At 44.1% G+C, this 24,033-nt stretch overlaps 1 protein-coding gene across 2 annotated transcripts in view; it reads left to right on the top strand.

The window, feature by feature from the left end:
• The first annotated feature begins 6,038 nt into the window (after positions 1-6,038).
• Positions 6,039-24,033, top strand: part of Smyd1 (SET and MYND domain containing 1) — a 52,706-nt gene continuing 34,711 nt past the window's right edge. For both annotated transcript variants that reach the window (XM_052172576.1, XM_052172575.1), the window contains exon 1: positions 6,039-6,175. In XM_052172576.1, coding sequence (XP_052028536.1) covers positions 6,039-6,175 — 137 coding nt within the window. The remainder of the gene's footprint in view (positions 6,176-24,033) is intronic.

Below are 24,033 nucleotides of genomic sequence, written 5' to 3'. Positions count from 1 at the left end.
TCTAGGTCTTTGGTTTTTAAAGCCGAAGACTGTGCTTTACACTCAGGCTGGCCTGGAAAACAGGATCCTTCTCCCTCAGACTCCCAAGTGCTGGAATGATAAGCACCTTTACCCACAGGGCCGTGTTAAAGGCCCTGATTCCGGTTAATACTGCACTATGGTGTAACTCAACACGCTGCATTTGCTTCTTTTTCCAAAAATTGCCACTCCCCTACTGCCTAACAAACTCCTTCCATAAAAGGATCACTAGGCTTCATACAGAGCCAAGCAGCCCATTACTGAATCCACACTATTTTAATAACACAGGGACAAGAGAGAACATGAGGTTTTGGTCTGTGCTGTAACTGGACATTTATGTGAATGGCTTTCTCTCTTCCCTCCGCCCTTTAAAAATATGTATTAATTTTATTTTTAAAATATTCTGTATTACATAAAAACTTGCAAATAAATAGAAGTGTGGTGTTCCTAAAGATGTGCTCTTAATCATGTGTGTAGTGTGTGGAGAGGGTATGTGCCCATGTGTGTATGTGTGTGTGTATTCCAAGGAGGTCAGATGCATCAGTTGCCCTGGACACACATCTGGTTGTAAGTTGTCTGGTGTGGGTGTTGGGAGCCTAACTCAGGTTCTTTGCAAAAGCAGTACAGAGAGCGAGAGCTCTTAACCTCTGAGCGGGCTTGCGAGCCCTGCCAGCCCTTCATCTCTATTTTCAAGGCCCTTCCCCCTATTTTCCTAGCTCCCCCTTAATTCAGGCTCTAGACTTTCTCGCTGGCCTCTCACATTGCTTATGGGATGAATGGACGAGCCGGTGAGTCCGAGCTCTTCCTGGCCTGTCTAATATTGCCAAGCTCGCCGAGCCGTCTATTATTAGACTCAGCAGGGGCTGGCAAACCTTTTCTGTAAAAGGTCAGCAGTAAGCACTTTTGGCTCTGCTGGTTATTCGTTTTCCAAGCAACATAGCCAGCCGCTGCGCTGACTATAGATGTATTCACATCTACAGAAAAGACGTGAGCAAGTGAGTAGTTTTATTTACAGTAACTAAAATTTGAATTGTCTAAGTATTTTGCCACAAAATTCATTTGCCTCCCCCCAAACCTCAACCATTAAAAACAGTAAAAACTATTTTTACTTCACGGTTGTAAAAGAGCCCAGGAAGACTTCTGCCCTAAATGAACTTTGGTACCAAGTACAAAGGAAGCTGAAGGGTTGCCCCTTTAACTAACGTGTAGGAGGTGAAGCACTTGCAGCTCCCTTGATTTGCCACTAGATGGTGATCTTTCAGAGTGTGTAGCTCAGCCAGTGAGGCGTTGACAGAGGCCACTTGTGAGGTTTTGCAGGGTGTGGTAGCATCCCTCTGTTTAGACAGGCACACCAAAAACTTACCGCAAACCATACTGGTAAAATTTTCCCTTTACTTCTGGACATTCATACCTATGGATATATATTCCCTAAATTGTGACTGCATAGCTGAGGAAACACAATCACTCTCTGAGGCCTCTAAGGTGATCAGTTGATACAACAATGTACACACACACACACACACACACACACACACACACACAGGGGGTACAGCTAAAAAGCTCTAAGTGCTACAACTGCAGGCATCTGGAAACACATTCTACCCAAAATTCAGGATAGCAAGATGAACTCCTTCTTACATTTACACAGAAGTGTGAGTATACTGGCAATCCCAGCAACTTGGGAGGTTAGTGCAGGGCAATTACATTTTAAAAACCAGCTTAGACTAGATTCTGAGACAATGTCACAGGACAGCAGAAGCAGTAGCAGCTGCCACCACCAAAGGAATCTGAAGCCACACTTAGGCGTTGTGATGACCTACCAATCTCTCCAAAGCAGCCTTATGTTTTTTTTTCACTACCTTTGGATCCTTATAGTCAAGCTGGCCCCTTCCAATCAACAGCAAATGCCAACACCCACTATCTGGTGATGCTACTGTATGACCTAGGAACAAAGGACAGCCTTAGACAAGGAAGAATCTCCGCCCTTCTCCAATACCCAGAGAGACATGCAGGTAGGTGAAAAAATTAGTTAAGGTCACCCGAGTCTAGAACTCTGCTTCTTAATGTTTATTTTTATTAACTTAATATTACATTTGTAAGTGTGTCTCTGTGTAGATGCGCATACCATGTCCAGGAGTTGTCAGAAGCCAGAGGTGAAGGTTCCACCAGAAAATAGAGTTAGAGTTGGTTGTGACCCTGTAACATAGACACTGGGGACCTAACTGGGGTCCTCTGCAAGAGCACCCACAACCTGAGCCACCTCTCTAGCCCCTAGAGTGCTGCATGTTATCACAGAGAAGACTTTTAAAACACTTTAATATATACTGGAGCCTTTTTAATGAATATGTTTTCTTGTTGATTAAAGGAACAATTATATTCCTTTTGTTCAGCACACCACTAAGAAGAGATGCTTCCTGCATTATGAAGTCATGTTAGAGACTTCAGTTCCCGATTAAGATTTGTGTACCCAGATTTGTCAAGCTCAGTTTTAGCTTTCACTGACATAGTGAATAGGTTTGGAAGTGCAAAGATCTGACCACTTCTGCCTCCTACTGTAGTTATTCTACCCAAACATATGAAAGTAAGCCTTACACACTTCATCTGCAACACAGTATATTAATTTATTGTAAATTAACTTCCATTGTCTTCTATATTGAAGAACACTAATAGTTTGTTTTTAGCTGTGAGCTAGTAGATGACATTCTTCCTGAATTTCATTTCAGATTTGTTTGCTTGTTTTGTTTTGAGACAGGATCTCACTGTGTAGTCCTGGCTGGTCTAGAATTTTCTATGAGAAGTAGTTAGTTATATTTACTGTAATAAGAGGCAAAGGTAATATTTTATGTTGGATTCTTATTAGTGAGGTAACGAATTATACAAATTTAGTGACTTAAAGTAATGTACATTTATAATCATCTTACAGTTCTGGTGATCAGAAGGAGATTGGAGCTCACTTTGTCAGTAAGACTGAGCTCCTTCCGGAGGCTCTGCAGTAGGAATTTTTTTTTTTTTTTTGCTTATTCTAATTTCCACATGTCTCCTGGATTTTTTGGCTCCTGATCCCAACCATTCATCTCTGAAATCAGCAAGGAAGGACGTCGCAGTCTCAGATCTGATCCTCTCGCCTCCATAGTCATCTTTTCTGTGCCCGCTTTCCTCCTACGAAGGCTGCTGTGGTTACGTTGGTCCCATCAGGATTATACAGGATAATACAGGATAATCCTCTCACTGAAAGATCCTTAATTTAGTCAAATTTGCGAAGTTCCTCCTGGCATGTGTCTCCGCCCATTTTCGGATGCCCCAACAAAATATCACAGATTAATTTATAAAGAATATGCTTTTTGACTCATGATTCAGGTGGCTGTGTGTGTTGAAGTCTTCCTGTTGGTGGGACTTTCTGCAGAGGTCCAAGATGGAGCAGGACATTGCTCTGAGGGACAAAGCATCCCCACTCACATCCTCTTATGAAGCCACAGTACTGTCAGATTAAGGTCTCCCCTACGGCCTCATTAAACTTTAATTACTTTCCCCAGAACCTTCAAATACCACAACTGGACTATGTTTCTATCCTCTATCTGCTTCATGATAGGAAGTCTATTTCTACATGAATTTTGGTGGACTCCATTGATAACATTTGTAAGGTGGCATTTATAGTTGAACTTAGACATCTTCTAAGGGCTACCTGTCTCCCACCTGTCTTCCTGTTTGTAACTATACTGTGATGAGAAGATGTCCACAGACAAAGCGGAAGCTCAGAGCTCGGTGTCTTTGTCTTTCCACTCTGCCTCAGGTCAGGTGGATTTCGGTTTTGACCATGGCTTGGGCTGAACATGTACCAGTACAGCATCTGGAGTAGGTCTGAGTCCTTGACAGACTGAGCGCTGTGTCCAGAGTTGTTGCTGCGAAGGCTGTGTGTGAAACACTGAGTATTGTTGATGCAGAGCACTTACTGGTTGAAAAACTCAAACTGGGTTGAAAAACTCATACTTTTTTTTTTAGTCTTTTGCTGTCTTAGTTTGGGTTTCCATTGCTGTGAACAGATACCATGGCCATGACAACTCTTATAAAGAACAACCTTTAATTGGGGCTGGCTTATAGATTCTGAGGTTCAGTCCATTATCATCATAGCAGAAGCATGGCAGAGTCCAGGCAGGCATGGTACTGGAGGAACTGAAGGCAAACAGGAGAAAACTGACTCCCACATGGCTAGGAGAAGGGTCTCAAAACCCACACCCAATGTGGCACACTTCCTCCAAGAAGGCCACATCTACTCCAACAAGTCCACACCACCTAATACTACCACTCCCCTGGCCAAGCATATTCAAACCACTACACTTGGCATCAGCAATACTTTTTTTTGGGGGGGGGGGAGGTTATGAAATTCCAAGACCTGTGCTGCCTTGCACATGTCACCTCATTTCTCACCCACCATGCTGGTGAGGCAGAGATTGCCACCCTTGTTTCTTAGGTTCCATCTTTTGGTGGTAGTACCATACTCACGGTAACTTACTTCCTCCAACAAGGTCACACCTATTCCAACAAGGCCACATCTCCTAAGAGTGCCACTCCCTAGGACAAGTATATTCAAACCACCATACCAGGCATCAAGCTAGGATGCTTGGTCAACAAAGCACTGTCACCTGCTGACTGATACAGAACACACCACCAACAAGGTGTCTCTTTGCCTATTGACAGCAGGTGACTGGGCAATTTATAATGAACAAAAATGCATTGACTCACGATTCCGGAGGCTTTTTTCATAATTGAGTTTAGTCTTAGGGCCATTTTTAGCCTGAATGCCACTGTGCTGGCTTTCTCCGTTAGATCAGCAATAAAATTTCCTCCATACTTTGAAGAGTAGTCACGTGCACCTCCTTTTATTCCTTTCCCCCCCACTCATTTATGTTTTCTGATGCTTGAACTGTGAGGGTCACACTCAAACCACAACAATCCAGAATCTAAACATATCCAGAAACTAAAAATACTACACAGAAGCTAAGCCACAGTGCAGAATCTGCAAGGATCCTTCCCTCAATCTAGTGACATCGGCCAGCTGGCCAAGGAGTGGTGCTAAGTTCACTGGGATTTTAGAACCATGCCTCTAATGTCGTCCCTCCTGGGTGAGAGGAAGGACAGAGCAAGTTGATACTCTCCAGGCAGCAGACACATGCTTGAGGGAGTTTGGTAGAAAGGTCTTGGTGATGGGTACTGTTATTTTCAAAGCCTGTCTCTACATCCAGCTCTCCTGCATCATCAATGATGCTGAGAAACTCTGACTTCCATGCCATGGGTGGGCTGCTGTGTGTGTGTGTGTGTGTGTGTGTGTGTGTGTGTGTGTGTGTGTGTGAGAGAGAGAGAGAGAGAGAGAGAGAGAGAGCTGACACTGGAGAGAAACAATGTCCCTTGAGTCCTAGAGTTCTGCTACATATATGGCAAAAGGCTCATTTTAGCTTCTGCTATTTATTTCTTGCCATGGGGAGACACTGGGGTGGGATGGGGCCCATCTCACTTGAGAAAGTCTGTGTCTGACAGCTGAAGGGTCCCAGAGCAGCCATTATTACTTTGCCCCCTTTCTCTGTCCACTCCAGTTGTCTCCTTTTGATTGTCAGAGGCACCTGGAGGCTAAAAATATCCTACTGACCAAGTGCTCTTGATTTCAACTCAAGCCGAATATGACTGCAGTTCAGAACACAGCACACACAGAGAGTATCTTTAAACAGGTTTTCAAACCCTGTCAGGCTCCATGTCAGGACCACACTAGCCCGTGGTCATTTTCTGTCCTGGTGTCTTTTCTGGGTGATACATGAGACCTTTGTAAGGTCACTGTTCATTTGCCTTTCTCCCCAGACACAGTGGTGGAGGGGGAGGTGAGGGCCCAGCTCTGGAGAGGAGTTGGGAAGGGGAGGTGGCCAGTCCATTTATAGTCCTGCTCTTGGGGGCGATGGAGGAGCTAAATAGCAGCAAGGACGAGAGGCTCGGCTCAGTGTGAGGGAGCCACCTCAGGGCTGACAGACTCTGAGATGACCATAGGCAGCATGGAGAATGTGGAGGTCTTCACTTCCGAGGGCAAAGGCAGAGGTCTGAAGGCCACGAAGGAATTCTGGGCTGCAGACGTCATCTTTGCTGAGCGGGCTTATTCTGCAGTGGTTTTTGACAGGTATGACAAGCAGGAGGGTCAAGCTCTCAAGTTCTGGCTCCCAAAATCATTGGGAAAAGGAATGAAGTTCATGGGCTCCCTAATTTTTAATTTAAAAATTATTGCATTTATTTGTGTGTGTGTGTGTGTGTGTGTGTGTAGAGGCCAGAGGCTAGCTTTCAGGAGTCAGATCTCTTCTTCCACCCTGTAGGCTCCGGAGACTGAGCTCAGGTAGTCAGCCCTGCTGGATAGATAGCACCTTTGCCAATGGAACCATCTTGTTGGCCCTTCAAATTGCACTTCTCATTTCTATCTGCTGCCATGTCTTTCGGCAAGGAGTTGTTGTCTCTAATTGTCTACAATCCCTATCAGAGTCCAAAGCTGAGCAGGGGCCTTTAGACCCTTTTCCTAATCACAGAGAACTTGGCTGAGAGGCCATGCTGGCTGTGGATGGTGGGTATGGTGCAGCAGGAAACGTTTTCTTACAAAAAACTTTTTTGTTAGTTCCTTTGGATATACAAATGAGGCTAAAAGCCTGAACAAACCATTAGAATATAAAGCATGTGTGAAAAGTTAAGAAATTAGTGTATAAGTAATACACGAATCCATTTAGAGTCTTGCCCACTGTCTACCTTAGGGATAACTTGTGCTTTATTTTAAATTAAAATTACCCAGAACATTCTTGTATTAATTCATACGTTGATTTGCACAAGGCAGGCTGGGTAGCCACAGTTTGTCTTTGTCGGTTTTAAAGAAATGGTAATCATGCTTCAGGGGTCAGGTTAGAGTTTGCTTTTTTTCCTTAAACAGTGTTTCTGATTCTATTCTTGTGAGGACAATGAGTCTATCTATAGGTACTTCATTTGTTTTTATTACATTGAAATTTTGTGTGTGTGTGTGTGTATGTGTGTGTGTTCCAGTATGTAGGTGTGCACATGCCACTGTGTATACATGGAGGTTAGAAAACAACTTTCTGGAGTTCAATTCTCTCCCTCGCTCATATGGGTCCTAGTATTGGACTCAGATCCTCAACCTTGAGTGCAGACGCCTTTACCTGCTCAGCCTTCTTGCTAGTCCTGACATATCTTATAAATCCTCAAAGATCAATTTATTTTAACTATGCATAGAGCTTTCCATACTTATTCATTAACTACATGGGATATCGATTTTTACAGCTGTAAATATTCCATCTTAAAATATATGTACATTTTACTTATTTTCCAACAAAGAGCCATTTGGTGGGTTATTTCTCATAAAATCACATATTCCTGGAATTAAAATGTGTTCCGGCGTCCACAAATGCGAGTGTGTCTAGAAAAGGACTTGCTGTTCTCAGCTTACAGGGTCTGTTCTCATGCCCTACAACCTTGTCTACACGGAACTATCAAAATTTAAGAACAGTCCTTAGTCCTTATTTTAAAACACTCCCCCACCTGCTACACAGTGGTTTTGTTGGAATGACAGTATTTTCTGAGCCACATTTGGAGTGACATGGCTGGTGTTTGTGTGACTTGGATTAAGACAGCCTCTGATAAGCTTCAGGGTGAGGAGCTGCAGGACCAGCTGCCATGGGGGATGGGAGCCGCTCTTTAGAGATTAGGTGGATAGCATTTAGATTCTCCTCCCTCCAGACTGCACCTACTCAGACTGTCAGGGAAAAGGCAGTGAACCAGGGCGAGTTGCTCCTTACCATCCAAGGAGTAATCAGGAACTCAAGTGATGCTAATTATTTTAGAAGAGTCTGTGGTGTGTGTGTGTGTGTGTGTGTATGTGTGTGTGTGTGTGTGTGTGTGTGTGAGAGAGAGAGAGAGAGAGAGAGAGAGAGAGACAGAGAGACAGAGAGACAGAGAGACAGAGACAGAGACAGAGAGACAGAGAGAGAGAGCACATGCGCGCACGCTTATGTTGAATGCAGGTATGGAGTCAGATTTAGAGTTAAAAATATAAAACACAGCCACACCCAGATGGCAGGTGCTCTCTTGGTCCCGCCACTGCCCATCGTGTTCCTTGATTTCTCCAGAGCCAGTCTAGCCAGATTCTGTCTCAAGACTCTAGAGCTGAGTGGAGGTTTCCAGAAAAATGTTCTCATCTTTTTCTTTTTCTTTTTTATTTTATTTTATTTATTGATATATTTTTTATTTACATTTCAAATGATTTCCCCTTTTCTGGGTCCCCACTCCCCGCAAGTCCCATAAGCCCTCTTCCCTCCCCCTGTTCCTCCATCTACCCCTTCCCGCTTCCCTGTCCTGGAATTCCCCTATACTATTGCACTGAGTCTTTCCAGAACCAGGGTCCACTCCTTCATTCTTTTTGGACATCATTTAATATGTGCATTATGTCTTGGGTATTCAAAGTTTCTAGGCTAATATCCACTTATCAGTGAGTGCATACCATGATTAATCTTTTGAGACTGGGTTACCTCACTTAGTATCATGTTCTCTAGCTCCATCCATTTGTCTAAGAATTTCATGAATTCATTGTTTCTAATGGCTGAATAGTACTCCATTGTGTAAATATACCACATTTTTTGTATCCATTCCTCTGTTGAAGGACACCTGAGTTCTTTCCAGCTTCTGGCTACCACAAATAGGGCTGCTATGAACATAGTGGAACATGTGTCCTTATTGCATGCTGAAGAATACTCTGGGTATATGCCCAGGAGTGGTATAACAGGGTCCTCAGGAAGTGTCATGTCCAGTTTTCTGAGGAACCACCAGACTGATTTCCAAAGTGGTTGCACCATCTTGCAATCCCACCAGCAGTGGAGTGTTCCTCTTTCTCCACATCCTCGCCAACACCTGCTGTCTCCTGAGTTTTTGACCTTAGCCATTCTGACTGGTGTGAGGTGAAATCTCAGGGTTGTTTTGATTTGCGTTTCCCTAATGATTAATGATGTTGAACATTTCTTAAGGTGTTTCTCAGCCCTCCGAAGTTCTTCATGTGGAAATTCTTTGTTTAGCTCCATACCCCACTTTTTAATGGGATTATTTGGTTCTCTGTGTTCTACCGTCTTGAGTTCTTTGTATATATTAGATATTAGCCCTCTGTCGGATTTAGGGTTGGTGAAGATCCTTTCCCAATCTATTGGTTGATGTTTTGTCCTTTTGACAGTGTCCTTTGCCTTACAGAAACTTTGTAGTTTTATGAGGTCCCATTTGTCAATTCTTGATCTTAGAGCATAAGCTATTGGTGTTCTATTCAGGAACTTTTCCCCTGTGCCCATGTCCTCAAGGGTCTTCCCCAGTTTCTTTTCTATTCGTTTCAGTGTGTCAGGTTTTATGTGGAGGTCCTTGATCCATTTGGAGTTGAGCTTAGTACACGGAGATAAGAATGGATCAATTCTCATTCCTCTGCATGCTGACCTCCAATTGAACCAGCACCATTTGTTGAAAAGACTATCTTTTTTCCACTGGATGCTTTCAGCTCCTTTGTCGAAGGTCACGTGACCATAGGTGTGTGGGTTCATTTCTGGGTCTTCAATCCTATTCATCTTTTTCTAAGAGCAACCACATTATGGCGCTCCGGCTGCCTTGGAGCTCGCAGAGATCCACCAACTCTGCCTACCCTGCTTAACTCTGGCTAAAGGTGTGCACTCCATAGAGAAGTTTTATTCTTAGCGTGTTGGGCTCTTCCTTTATTAATTTACTACACAGCAGAGCTTTTATGAGAAGATGTTTTCCCCATTTAATAATTTGAACATCCTCTGTGTTTAACTTTAAGACTCTGTGCATGTCATTTGTGAGTGTGAGCAGGGCGTGCCAGTGCTGGTGTGAGTGTGAGCAGGGCGTACCAGCACTGGTGTGAGTGTGAGCAGGGCGTGCCAGTGCTGGTGTGGTTGTGAGCAGGGCGTGCCAGCACTAGTGCATGGAGCTCAACCTCAGGGTTCGATCCTCACCTTCTCCCTTGTCTGAGGCAGGAGTGGTGGTTGTAGTTGTTCCAAGTTGTACAGGTTTTCTCTCTGTAGCCCTGGGTATCTGTCAACCAGGCCGGCCTTGGACTCACAGATTGGCCTTCCTCTACCTCCCAGAGTTCTGGAATTAAAGAGCCACCAGGGTCTTTTGTTGGCAGGTTGAGCTGCCCGGGAGCATCTGAGGACTCTCCTGTCTTCATCTCCTAGGAGAAGCTAAATTTACAGATGTGTGCAACGGCATGTAACTTCATGCGGGACCTGAGACGGGAACTCAAGGCCTCATGCTCCGTTGGGCAAGCACTTTAGCAGCTCTTATTGTGTTCCTTTTGATAGTGATTCCCAAGTTTCAAGCATCTTTCTTGTTTGTTTAATTTTTATTTCTTGTATTTATGTATATGCATGCACGGAGTGCACATGCATTTGTGTGGGTTGGAGGCCGGGGCCTTTAGTTGGGAGTCTTCCTTAATTCTCTATGTTATTTTTTATTTTACCTTTTCTGCGAATTGGTGTTTTGCCTGCACATGTATCTGTGTGAGGCTGTCAGATCCTGGAGTTACAGACAGTTGTGAGCTGCCATGCGGCTGCTGGGAACTGAGCCCGGATCCTCTAGAAGAGCAGTCAGGGCTCTTAACTGGGAGTCATCTCTCCAGCTCCTCTGCATCCTATTTTTGAGGCAAGATTTTTCAATGAACATGGACCTCAGCTAGGCTGAAGGAAACCTCATGACCCTCCTGTCCCTGCCTCCCCAGTGCTAGGATTTGTTTCTATGGGTGCTTGACATGGGCACTGAGGTCCTCTTTCTTCTGACTAAACACTTTACTGGCTGATCCATCTCCCCAGCCCTATGATTCTCTATTTTAATTCAGTTCCTATAACCATTACCTTTGTTAATTATTTCATGCTCAGCAAATTAACTTTGTATCAAGTAGAATGAGAAGATGAATAGATTTATTCTCTGAATAGTGACTTAGGCCTTGACAAGGAGGGGGTATCTCTCTCTCTCTTTCTCTCTCTCTGGTTGTCTGTCACCATCATCACCATCCCACAATCCCCATCACCACCATCACTGTCATCACAATCCCCATCACCACCATCATTACCATCACCACCATTACTATAAGCATCGTAATCACCACAATAAGAAAGAGCTCACCACCACCGAACATAGTCCCACCTGTGCTTATCACACTTGAAAAGATTTTATAAGTTGCTTTGTCTATTTAAGAGCACCTGTAGCTCAGGCTAGCCTCAAACTCACCTTATAGCTGAGGGTGACTTTGAACCCTTGGTTCTCTTGACTCTACTCGTCAAGTGTTAGAATTACAGGCATATGCCACCACATTCAGCTTATAATTTCCTCTAAAGTTGCTACTGATTTTTCACTTTGCTTATTAAACATTTTTTAAAGATTTATTTATTTATTTTATTTATGTGAGTACACTGTAGCTGTCTTCTGACACACCAGAAGAGGGCCTCAGATCTCATTCTGGATGGTTGTGAGTCACCATGTGGTTGCTGGGAATTGAACTCAGGACCTCTCGAAGAGCAGTCAGTGCTCTTTACTGCTGAGCCATCTCTCCAGCCCAATTCAATATTTTAGCTTATAAAAATATTTAACACTACTAAAAGATGTCAGACTCCCATGCCTGATGTTGAATTTTCATTGCTTTTGGGTGGAAGGTTCTGGAAGTGCTGTGTGGAGAGGAAAAGAGCTATCTTTCGGGCTCCTCCCTATCTGCTGAGGAAGACTCAGCGAGGATGCTACACACGGAGTCAGGCCACGGAAGAGAACTGAGTCACGTGACCCAAAAGAGCTTACACGTTGAAATTTTGTGGGTCACAATGGGCTCAGTGCAGCAGGAGAGGGATGCTGGGTAATAAAGGGGAGCGTATGCTGGTCGTTATTTTAATTTAATATCAAAGACAAGAAAGATACAGTGATGCTGACTATGGGCAGTGCTAAGACCCCAAAATTTCAATTCTCCTTTTCTTTTTTTAGATAAGCTTTCACTGTGTAGCCCATGTTGTCCCCCTGCTTCCTGCCTCCACTTCCTAAGTGCTTCACACCTAGCTCAATTGTGTGTGTGTGTGTGTGTGTGTGTGCATGAGTGTATTCACCCAGGAGGCCAGATGAAGGCTTAAGATTTCCCAGGACTGGAGTTACAGATGGCTGTAAGCTGACTGACATGGACGCTGGAAAGCAAACTCTGATCTTCTGCAAGAACAGTGAGTGTCCCTAACTGCTGAGCTATCCCCTCACTCCCCTCAACCTCTCAATGATTTCACCTGCAACAATAATAGTAATAATAATAATAATAGTAAAAACAATAACAACAACAATAATAATAAAATAATAAATCAGTGTCAGATATCTTCACTTGAGAATTAGTTTAGCCTCTGGGATCTCCAAGGATTATAAGGTGGGGAAATATCTGTAAGTGGAAGATCAACATCTGTGCAGATGTGCATATTGATTTTTACTCCCACAGAGAAAGTCAATAGCTTTTGTTGCTTTCAAATGGTCCTCGCCGGGCGGTGGTGGCACACACCTTTAATCCCAGCACTTGGGAGGCAGAGGCAGGCGGATTTCTGAGTTCGAGGCTAGCCTGGTCTACAGAGTGAGTTCCAGGACAGCCAGGGCTACACAGAGAAACCCTGTCTCAAAAAACAAAAACAAAAACAAAAACAAAAACAAAAACAAAAACAAAAACCAAAAAACCAAAAAACCAACAACAACAACAAAAAACAAAGAACAAAAACAAACAAACAAAAAACCAAAAAACAAATCAAATGGTCTTCAATATAGAAGTAGAGACCCATTGAGATAATCTATTTCTTTCTGACAGACAGGAAAACTGAGACCTAAAGAGACAGTAACCTTTCCCAGGAGTCACAGGGCAAGCTTGAGTCTCTGCACTTCCCAAACAAGCAGACTCTGAGCACTGTTCTCTTAAGTCTTCTTGTTCGTGTCAGTGCAATTAATATCATTTAGTGTTAGTAAAAGAAAGGGCAGTTCTGGAGATGTAGCTCAGATGCCCTGCCTAACATCTGTGGAAAAGGATATGTGCTATTAACTTTAGAAAGATCAAAAGCTGATTCTGGAGCCAGAGAACTGTTAGGTCCATAACGCAGGTAAGAAACAGGAGCGTACAGTGGCTGATGGCAGGCAGCTTAGTGGGTCAAGCGCTAGCAAGCGAAGCCTGAGGAACTGAGTTCAGAGTTCTAAAACCAGATGTGGCAGTGTGTCTGCAATCCTAGCTTCTCTCCTGCTGAGTTCAGAGTTCTAAAACCAGATGTGGCAGTGTGTCTGCAATCCTAGCTTCTCTTCAGCTGAGTTCAGAGTTCTAAAACCAGATATGGCAGTGTGTCTGCAATCCTAGCTTCTCTCCGCCCAGACGGAGGGAGAACAAGAGTCCTCCGAGGAAGCTCATGGACCTGAGGCTGCACTCTGAGCTCCAGGGACTGCCATGACACTTGTGTACCCACACCGATGTTTGAACACCACACACACACACACACACACACACACACACACACACACAAACTCACTACATAAAGATTTCTTAAAAGCAGGAATATACATGTCATTAATAGGGGGAAAAGTCTTTACAGTAATAAATCAATATATCATAATATTTTTTTTGCTGTAACACACTATCATAACCCAGGTAACCTTAAGACAGCACACATTCTATATACTTTCTGGGGTTAGGAGTCTAAAACAGGGTGATGATTCTGTTTGTTCTCCCTTTCTAGCTTTTAGAGGCTCCCCCTAGACAGGAAGACAGCTCACGTATTTCTTCATCTTTTATATTTTTAAGTTTTATGTGCGTGTTTGGCTTCCATATGCGTGCCTGGTGCCCACGGAGGTCAGAAGAGGGTGTTGGAGCCCCTTGAATGCAGTTACAGGCAGCCCTGAGTTGTCATGTGGGTGCTGGGAACTGAACCCAGACCAACCCTCTGCAAGAGTCGCAAATGCTCTGGGCTGATGCGCTCTCTCCAGTCTGACAGTTCTTCATTTTACTTACATCTGTAAAGTCTCTTTGAACACATTACATCTGTAAAGTCTCTTTGGACACACTACTGGGTTTACTTACATGTGTAAAGGCTCTTTGGACACACTACTGGTTTACTTACATCTGTAAAGTCTTTTTGGACACACTACTGGTTTACTTACATCTGTAAAGTCTCTTTGGACACACTACTGGTTTACTTACATCTGTAAAGTCTCTTTGGACACACTACTGGTTTACTTACATCTGTAAAGTCTCTTTGGACACACTACTGGTTTACTTACATCTGTAAAGTCTCTTTGAGCACACTACTGGGTTTACTTACATCTGTAAAGTCTCTTTGGACACACTCCTGGGTTCTGGGACCTAAGACGTGGACATTTTTCAGAGACCTTTTCAAGCCTCTACAGCCATACTCTATTATATAAATATTCTAGGTTAATTCAATTAATCACAAAAATATATTAAGAGGTGAGGACTGTTGCTGCATTTTTCTTTTTAATTCCCCTTCTTTCCTGTGCTAGGCACTGTCTGCACATGCTAGGCAAATTCTATACCACTGACCTCTACCCTAATCCCCTTCTAAATTCTCTAAAGAACACTTGACAATTTTCCAAACGATTCTGGCTAAGAACTGAAAGTGCCCAGGGTTGTGCATATTTCTGTGTGGAGGTAAAATGCAAAAAGGGGGAATATGAGAAACAGTTGAGTATTTTTAAAGAAGTTGGTGTCAGTCAGAGTGATTTTGAAAATCAAACCAATTATGAGCGTTCTTAGGCCCACTGGGGACATCTGGGCTTTTAGTCAATGTATTTATTCTATGTGAGCCTGTGGGAGAGACCGGATTAGCCCTGCCATTTGCAATAGCACACATGTGACTTTTAATCTGTTAACAGCTGGTGAGTGGGTGGTGGTGGACAGACGATATTACAGATGGAAATAATTTTAATAACAGGATTAGAGAAATTCTTGAGCAATTAGTTCAGAAGATGAAATAAGCGTTTGCTGAATTACTCAAGCTTCTCTCCTTGATATGTAAACTTGTTGAGAACAAGCTGTAATAGATGTAGAATTATGCCTTTTATTTGGCCATTTTGGGGTATAGAGATGAGGTATGCGGACATGTCACACAACTGTTGTGAGCTATATTGCAAAATTTTATTAATTAATGATGAAACTAAGAACTTTGAAAATCACTGACATGTTATTTCATTCCTGGCTTTTGGAGACGAGTCTTTCGGAGCGCAGGCTGGCCTTGAGCTCAGTGTTGTGGAAGCTGACCTTGAGCAGTGGATCTTCCCGCCTCTAACGCCAACCGCTGGGACTGCATGTGTGTGTCATGTCTGTGGCTCTATGGTTTAATATTTTGAGTCTGGGTTTTGCTATGTAGCCCAGACTGTCCTGGCCCTCTAGATCCTACTGCGTGCACCTCCCTAGTGCTTGGTGCTACAGGCCAGCAGCCCCCGCCTTTTAAACCCAGAATGAAATGATGAATATCTGGCAGGATGAGGTCGCTTCTCTGAGGGGTGTGACTTGAATGTGGGACAAAGGTGTCAGCTCCAGAACAAGGCTTATCCAGGTGTGAATACGGGTGTGTGCATCTCATTCTGTGGGAGCTGCAGTGGAAAAACCTTGAGAATGGGCAGCATGGATTTTTAAATTGTGTGTGTGTGTGTGTGTGTGTGTGTGTGTGTGCGTGTCTCCATGTCTCTCTCTGTGTGAATGTGGGTGCATCCTAGCCATGATACATGCACAGAAGGCACTCCTGGAGTAATTTCTGAGAGTCTGTTAGTTCCCTCTACTGTGGACTCCGAGGGCAGCGTTCAGGTTGCCAGGCTCATTTGGCAAGTGCCTTTATCCACGGAGCCATCTCACAGGCCTTCTCAATCTTAGTTTTCCTGAGTGGTCTCTCAGGAGCCTGGAGCTCACCACTGCACCTTGACTGTCCGGCCAGTGAGCCCTGGGGCGTACCCCACCCCACCTCCTCAGAGCTGAGGCTACAGACAGGCACTGCCACGCCCAGTGGTTATGTGACGCTGTGTACTGAGTTCAGCTTTATTTTTCTTTTAATCTTTCAAATTAAATTCATTTAGTGGTGTGTGTGTGTGTGTGTTTTGCAGAGGTGCTACACTATTTGGGCGTGGAGCTCAGATGATACCTCTCTGGAGTTGATTTTCTCCTTTACCATTCAGGTCCTGGGGGATTGAACTCAGGTCATCTGGGTTGGTTGCAAGTTCCTTCACCTGTTGAGCTGCTTCCCTCCTTTTCTTATTTGTCCTTTCTTTCATCATATCCCATACGGTGAGCAGAGTGCATGCTCATGTACACACACACACACACACACACACACACACACACTCATACCAAGCTTGGAGCAGAGCAGTAGCAGTACACAGTTTATGAGTTAAAGACTAAAAAATATGTTAGTTTTTTCTTTTGGATATGGTCTAGAAACGGGGTGGGGGAAGACCAAATTAAGATATTAATAAAATTATAGATATTTCTATATTGTTTTGAGAAAAAAAACATAGAAAACATTGTTATAAATCTGCCAGACCATATAGCAGTAGCTGAGAGATGAGCACTGTTTTTGTTTGTTTGTTTGTGTTATTTTGTTTTGTTTTTGTGTAGCCCTGGCTGGCCTGGAGCTAGCTATCTGCCTGCCTCCACCTTCCAAGTACTAGAATCAAATGTGTGCACACCGTGGCCAGCATCCATCATTAAATCGTAACCATAGGCATCATTTTCTGAAAAAATTTCCTGAGGATGATGCAGACTTCCTGTCATTTCTGGTTTTCCTGCTTTGGCAATTTTTCTGTAATTTCTTTTTTAAGATTTTATTTTTATTTTATGTTATATGAGTACTTTGCTTTTATATAAGAATGTGCACTGTGTGCATGCCTAATGCTCACTAAGATCAGAAGAGGGCATCGTATCCCCTGGAACTGGAGTTAACAGATATTTTGCGAGTCACTATGTAGGTGCTGGGAACCAAGCCTGGGTCTTCTGTAGCAAGCACTTTAACTTCTGAGCATCTCTATAGCCTAATTTCCTGTCATTTTGGGGGGAGCATCAGTTTCATTATCATCTCCCTGTGTGTTTTAGGGTCCTACCCTTGAACATGCTCTTCCTTGATTTGTACTGGAAGGCAGTTTTTAGGTACATCCTATTCCTAAATTCCATAAATGTCTCAATAGAGAGGTCCTCAGGCCCACATGTTTCTTACATATGTCTCTTGACTATTCTTCAGGCTCGGTATCACCTGGTAGGCTTGGGGTGACCACGTCTCAGGTTAGGTGCTTCCTAGATTGTTTGATGCATGGAGACATTAGTCCCAGCAGTTCCTTTATGTGTCATATGAGAAAATATCCCGACTCATCTGCTTCTTGATATGTTTCTGCAGAACACAGCTCTTGTGGCTTTAGAAAGAGAGCTCCACACTAAGCTGCCCCCAGATCTTGTTCAGAAGTGGATTCCCCATGCAGCTCTTTCTGGTGTTTGTGGAGACAGTCTTCCAGCACATCTGATTTGAGGGCTGCATCTGGAAAGGACCATTTCCAAGGCGGCATCCTCTTTAGATTCTGTAGACAGAAGGGCCTAGGGACCGCTGGCTTTGACATGTCTTAGAAGAGAAGACTTTGGGTTCATCTATATCCTGGCACATTTGGAAAGGATGGGTCTGAAGAACAGTTTCTTTTAGGCATATTTTGGGAGAGAGGCCTTCAGGTTTGTCACATGTTGGCATTTTTCAGGAGGACGGTTCTCTAACGCCGCTTCCTAGTTCTCAGAAGTTTGTTTGTTTGTTTTAAGATTTACTTCTTTCTTTATGTTTGTGTAGGGGGCATTCAAAGGGGCCAAAGTGGGTGCTGTTAAATATCTGGAGTTGTGATTATGGGTGATTGTGAGCCACCCAATGATGTAAGTGCTGGGAATTGAACCTGGGTCCTCTGGTCCTCTGGAAGTTAAGACATCTATCCAGACCCATTTAAAACTTTCTTGGTGTATTTCAGATCAGTGTTTTGCAGGAACTTTTTGTTTGTTTGTTTGTTTGTTTGTTTGTTCTTTTGAGAAAGTGTTTCTCTGGGTAGCCCTGGCTATCCTGGAACTCACTCTGTAGACCAGGCTGGTCTCAAACTCAGAAGTCCACCTGCCTCTGCCTCCCAAGTTCTGAGATTAAAGGCGTGCGCCATCCCTGCCCAGCAGGAACAACTTTTTAAAGAGAGACTAAGAATAGAAGCTCCCCGGAGGCAGGCCGATGTGTCCTCTTGCTGGTGTGTTCTCATAGTTCCTTCTCTCCTTGTGATGGAGGCTCCACCTTAGGTTCGAATTTTGTTGTTTCTTTTTGCTTCTTTGATTTTCCTCTCCTGTTCTCTGCCACTTGCATTTCTTCTGTTCTCCTAGGAGTTGTTGTGAGGTTCGCTTCTCTTGTGCTTCAGCTTTTTATCTCAAGAGCTGTTCTGTTGCACAGATTCCCAGGTTCCGGTGACTGCTGAAGCACACCCATGATGAGGCTGAGGTGTGTGGTGGAGCTTCCTTCCGTTGGACTTGGTCCTTTGCCAACCGTTACCAGTGCCTCCACGGTAACTGCTCTGACCTACATTCGCCCTTCCCCATTCTTCCGGATATCTAGACAGTGAGAACCTCTACTGCTGCTAAGGATGCTGTGCGGAGAATCCCAAGGCAGGGGAGAGCTTCCCTCGGGCTCCTGGCACTTGTTCTGGGCTGCATCTCTCTTGTGCCCCTACTGCTGCTGACCTCATCTTTACTAACTTTATGGGACTCCTATGAGTCAGTGAGTTCTTCTGAACTGCTTTGTGGCGCTCTTCTGGCTTGTGGAAGTTAGTGTTTTAATAAAAAGTGATGTTAAAAATAGGGCTGAGAAGGTGGCTCAGTGGGTTAAATGCTTGCTACATATGTACGAGGTTCTGAGTTGGATTCCCCAGCACCCATGTAAAAGGATGGGTGGTGCTTTGCTCTTGCAGGGAGTGGAGACAGGAGCATCCCAAGTGCTTGCCGGCTGTCTAGTCTATATGAAGCAGCGAGTTTCAGGTCCAGTGAGAAACCCTGCTCAAAAAGTAAGGAGAACAATAGATGAAGACACTGGATGCTGAACTCTGTCTGCTTGTGACATGCTGTAATTGACACTTAATCGCAAACCTTTGTTGTTGTTTTTTTACTCTGCCTTTGATCATTCAGGCACCAAATAAAAGGCTTACAACCTTTATATTTATAATAAGCCTTAACCAGCACTAATGCTGGGCTGATTTAGTGTCATCCTCTACTTCTCTGCCAATAACTCCATAATATGACTCGCCATTTTCTGTCTGGGCCAATTTGCCAGCTCTCATGGACATGTTTATACAATTCTTACTCCATGCTATCTTCTCCTCTCTCTACCATCTTCCCCCTCTCCTCTCCTCATGGTCTTTCCTCAGACCCCAAGTCTGGGAACCAAAATTCCTACCTATATCCTGCCCAGCTATAAGCTGCCGGCATATTTTTTAACCAATAGTTTTAAATTAAGGAGCAAGGTCACATTGTATGTGCAGATTCTCTCATCCCTGTGGGCCAAGCAGGCCTTGGGGCCCAGTGTTTAGCATTACAATACATAGTAAAAGACCAAACCTCAACAGTGACACACATGCATACACCACACACACACACACACACACACACACACACACACACACACACACACGCATGCATGCACACATACATGACTGGGAATGGTAATACCGGCTATAACTCCAGTATTTGAGATGTGAAGGCAGGAAGATAACACATCTGAGACCAACCTGGGTTTCACAGGAGACTGTCTCAACAAACAGGGCAAAGCTAACAAAACAAGGCAGACAGACTGTCTTTAAGCTTGAATAAGGAAGCTGTACTGCCTAATTTGTGCCTAGGATATATATATTATATATAATAGTCAGTATAAACCTGGGCCCAGAAATGTCTCAAGGATGCCACAGACCTCTGCACCAGGTCTGCAAAGGAGCTCACCTACTCTGACTGCATTGTTCCCTTCTGCAAATGTCTGCAATGACTCTGCCCTTGGCTTACCGGACAAAGACGCACTACTGAGAGCGGCCTCCCCTGCCCCTGCAGTCTGGTTATCCTCTGACATCATGTCCCAGAATGGTGCGTCCTAGGTGTTCATGTTCTTACATGTGTCTGTATGCCACCTGTCCTCAAGCCTTTCACTTCTATCAGTGCCTCTCCTCAGAAGACCTTGGCCTTCTCTGAGTACCAACTCAGCCCACCTTTCCAGGGTTAGAACAATGTCTCTCTCCTGTCTGGTGGATTGACTTTCTGGTTGCCTCGCCTCCCCCTTACCCTGGTGGGAGTAAAGTCTCCATTCTTGGATTTTTATTGAATTCACCTGCATCTATATAAGTGTTTATGCACCAGCTCAGCCTGGGGTCTACTGGGAAACAAAGACTCTGTCTTGTTTGTCTTTAAGACCCCTATGATGACTGAAATGAGATGTCTCCCATATTTTTAGACATTTAAACACTTGGTCCCCAGTTGGTGATGGTGTTTGGGGCAGTTTAGGAAGCATGGCCTCATAGGAGGAAGCCATGCTACTGGAGGCGGCTTCAAGGCGTGCTCCATTTGGAGTTCACACGAGTTGCTAAATGTGAGCCCTCAGCTGCTGCTCCAGTCCCATGCCTGCCTGTAGCCCTGCTTTCCTAATGCAATGGTGGTGGGCACCTGCTTTCCTAGACTGGACTTCCTGCGTGCTAGGTAAACATTCTACCAGTTGAGCTACATCCTTAGCCCCCAGGCTGAAATTTTAAGCAAATTGGAGACACAAAAGCATTGGCTCAACCTTATCGGATCCATAGCATTTTTGCAGGGCTGTTCATTTACCATTTACAGACCTGTCTCTGTATTTATCTGTTATGTCTTGTTAGTTCCACATAAGGAGCTGTCACACAGCTGCCGACCTGGTCCTCTTGACTCTAACAGATGACAGAACCCAGAACAGGGCTGCAGAGTGAGGAGTGACTGTAGAGTTTCCTCCAGGCCAGAGAATATTCCAGGGCTTTGCAAAGAGGTTTCTTCTGTGTATTCTGGTAGCAGCGGCTGGAAGCAGAGACTTATGAGACCAGTACTCCCGTGAGGACAGTGATCACTGGCACTCTAAAGAGCAGATTAGAAGGAGAGTAGTAGTGCTGGGGAGGTGGCTTAGTGGTTAAGAACATTGCTATTCTTCCAGAAGTCCTGGGTTCAATTCCTGGCATCTACACGGTGGCTCACAACAGTCTGTAACTCCAGTTCCAGGGATTCTGACCCCGGTGAACACCACAAACACATGTAGTGCCTGCATAGTGTACATGCAGGCAAAACATCCATACACATAAAATAAGTATACGAAAAGTTAGGAAGAGTGGCTAGAAACATCACTTTGGGAATGGTGAAGTTTGGTGAAAATGTGAATGACTACCCCATGTGAACAGGACCCGGCTGGGGTAAGCACCCTTCTCCTGGAATCCAGCAGGAATTTGGGCACCTGGTGCCTTCTGGATACTCTCCATCACTGGGGGAAGTAATGGGTAGGGTGGTGGTATTTCTGTCAGGGAATTGTCCTTGTTCCCAAATAGCAGTCCCCTTCCCCAGTTGACTCCCTTTGCCATCGCTGCCTTTCCCATGGGTGCTGGAGGAGTCAGAACTTGAGACATCGGACATCGGATGGGCGGGGCAGGGCAGGCGTATGTCTGTGCAGCTCATGCCCAGAGGCAAGTGGCATGGCACCCGCCTTACACTTTTGCTCTTGTTAGTCCAGTTAACTCTGGATCACCTTGATAATGGGAGTGCTGGAAAATCTGTCTGCCATCTATCCATCTGCCTGTCTGTCTGTCTGTCTGTCTGCCTTTCTGTCTGTCTATCTATCTACCTATATATTGCATCTATGTATATGTATGCCACATGGAGTTGCAGGCAGTTGTAGGCTGCCCGATGTGGGTGCCAGGAAACACATCTTCTGGAAGAGCAAAAAGTACTCTCAACCACCGAACTATATCTCTGTTTTTATTTGGGAGAGAGAGAGAGAGAGAGAGAGAGAGGAAGAGAGAGGAAGAGAGAGAGAGAGAGGAGGAAGGGAGGGAAAGAGAGAGAGAGAGGAGGAAGGGAGGGAAAGAGAAAAGAGAGAGAGGGGAGAGAGAGGGAGGGAGGGAGGAAAAGAGAGAGAGAGGGAGGAAAAGAGAGAGAGAGGGAGGAAAAGAGAGAGAGGGGGGGAGGGAGGGAAAGAGAGATAGAGATAGAGAGAGAGAGAGAGAGAGAGAGAGAGAGAGAGAGAGAGAGAATGCCATGCGTGTGTGACAGAGACAAGAAGATGTTGGATCCCCTAAAGCTAGAATTACAACTGGTTATGGATTGTCTGATGTGTGTGCTGGGAACTAACTTGGGGTTCCCTGGAAGAGAGGCAGGTACTTTTAACAGTGGAGATATCTCTTCATCCCTAGAACTTCTTTATAACCTTCTTTTTGACTCAATCTTTTCTTGTGATTGAGTTTTAAATTTTTTTTTGTTTGTTTTAAGTCAAGGTAACATATCCCAGGGCAACCTAAAATTGACTACCTACCTATCTATCTATCTATCTATCTATCTATCTATCTATCTATGAACAACCTTGAAATTCTGATATTCCTCCCCAAAGCTCCCGAGTGCTGAGATTACAGGTCTCTGACACCATCTCCAGTGTCTTAGTTGCTTTTCTATTGCTATTATATGACACCATGACTAATGAACTCATAGAATACAGAGATTATTTCAGGCTTACGATTTCAGAGGGTTAGAATCCATGAACATTCTAGCAGGGAATATGGCATTAGGCTGCAGGAATGGTGCCGGAGCAATAGCTGAGGGCTCAGATCTTGAGATAACCAGGTGGCAGAGAGATAACCAGGTGACAACAGCCTACAACTCAAAGCCTACCTCCAGTGACATACTTCTTTTAACAAGGCCACACCTCCTAATCCTTCCCAGACAGCTCCAAACGAGGACTAAATGCTCAAATATATGAACCTAAGAGGGACATTCTCATTCAAACCACCGTCTCCAGGGTATGCAGTATTGGGGTCCTGACCCAGGAATAAGTCACTCATACAGCATTTAATCAATCCCAGGACACAGATTTACTTGTTTTCTGAAACAGAGTCTCTTATGTCCCAAGTTGGTCTTGACCTCCTGTGCTGGGAACATATGCATGCATCACCATGTCCAGTTTATGTGGGATTTCTTCATGCTAGGCAAGCCCTGTGCCAACTCAGCCACCATTCCTTTTGTCACTTTGAGACAAAGTGTCCTTCTCTAGCTCAAGATGGCCTAAAGTTCATTATGCAGATCGAGCTGGCCTCAAATTCACTTTAATCTTTCTGCCTCATTCTCTTGAGTGCTGGTATTGCAAGGTATCACCATATTAGTTTGCTTAATTGGAAATGCATATTTTATTATACGTATGTATGTATGTATGTATGTATGTATGTATGTATGCATGCATGTATGTATGTATGCATGTATGTATGTATGTATGTATGTATGTATCTATCTATCTATCTATCTATCTATCTATCTATCTATCTATCTATCTGTCTATCTATCTATCTATCTGCATGTGAGATTCAGGATGTAAATGCCTGGTGACTCCATTGGTCATAGAGGTTACTGGATTGCATAGACCTGGAGTTACATATGTTTGTAAACCATCATGTGGATGCTGGGAACTGAACCTGGGTCCTCTGTGAGAGCACCAAGATCTGACTTGAAAAGCCATCTTGCCAAGCCCAGTTTGTCTAATTTTAAAATTTAGTTTCTGATTTTGTGTTTTTGTGGGTATTAATAGTAATAATATTTATTATTATGTTGTGAACTTCTTGGTTTGTTTGGTGTTTTGTGTGTTAAAGAGGGGGAAAGAAAGGACATGAAGTTGGGTGGCAGGGAGGGAGAGGAGG

The sequence above is a fragment of the Apodemus sylvaticus genome, chromosome 2 (genome assembly GCF_947179515.1).
Source record: "Apodemus sylvaticus chromosome 2, mApoSyl1.1, whole genome shotgun sequence".
Classification (NCBI taxonomy): Eukaryota; Metazoa; Chordata; class Mammalia; order Rodentia; family Muridae; genus Apodemus; species Apodemus sylvaticus.
The sequence above is the reverse complement of the archived record's forward strand: the minus strand, read 5'-3'. Positions and strand labels throughout refer to the sequence as shown.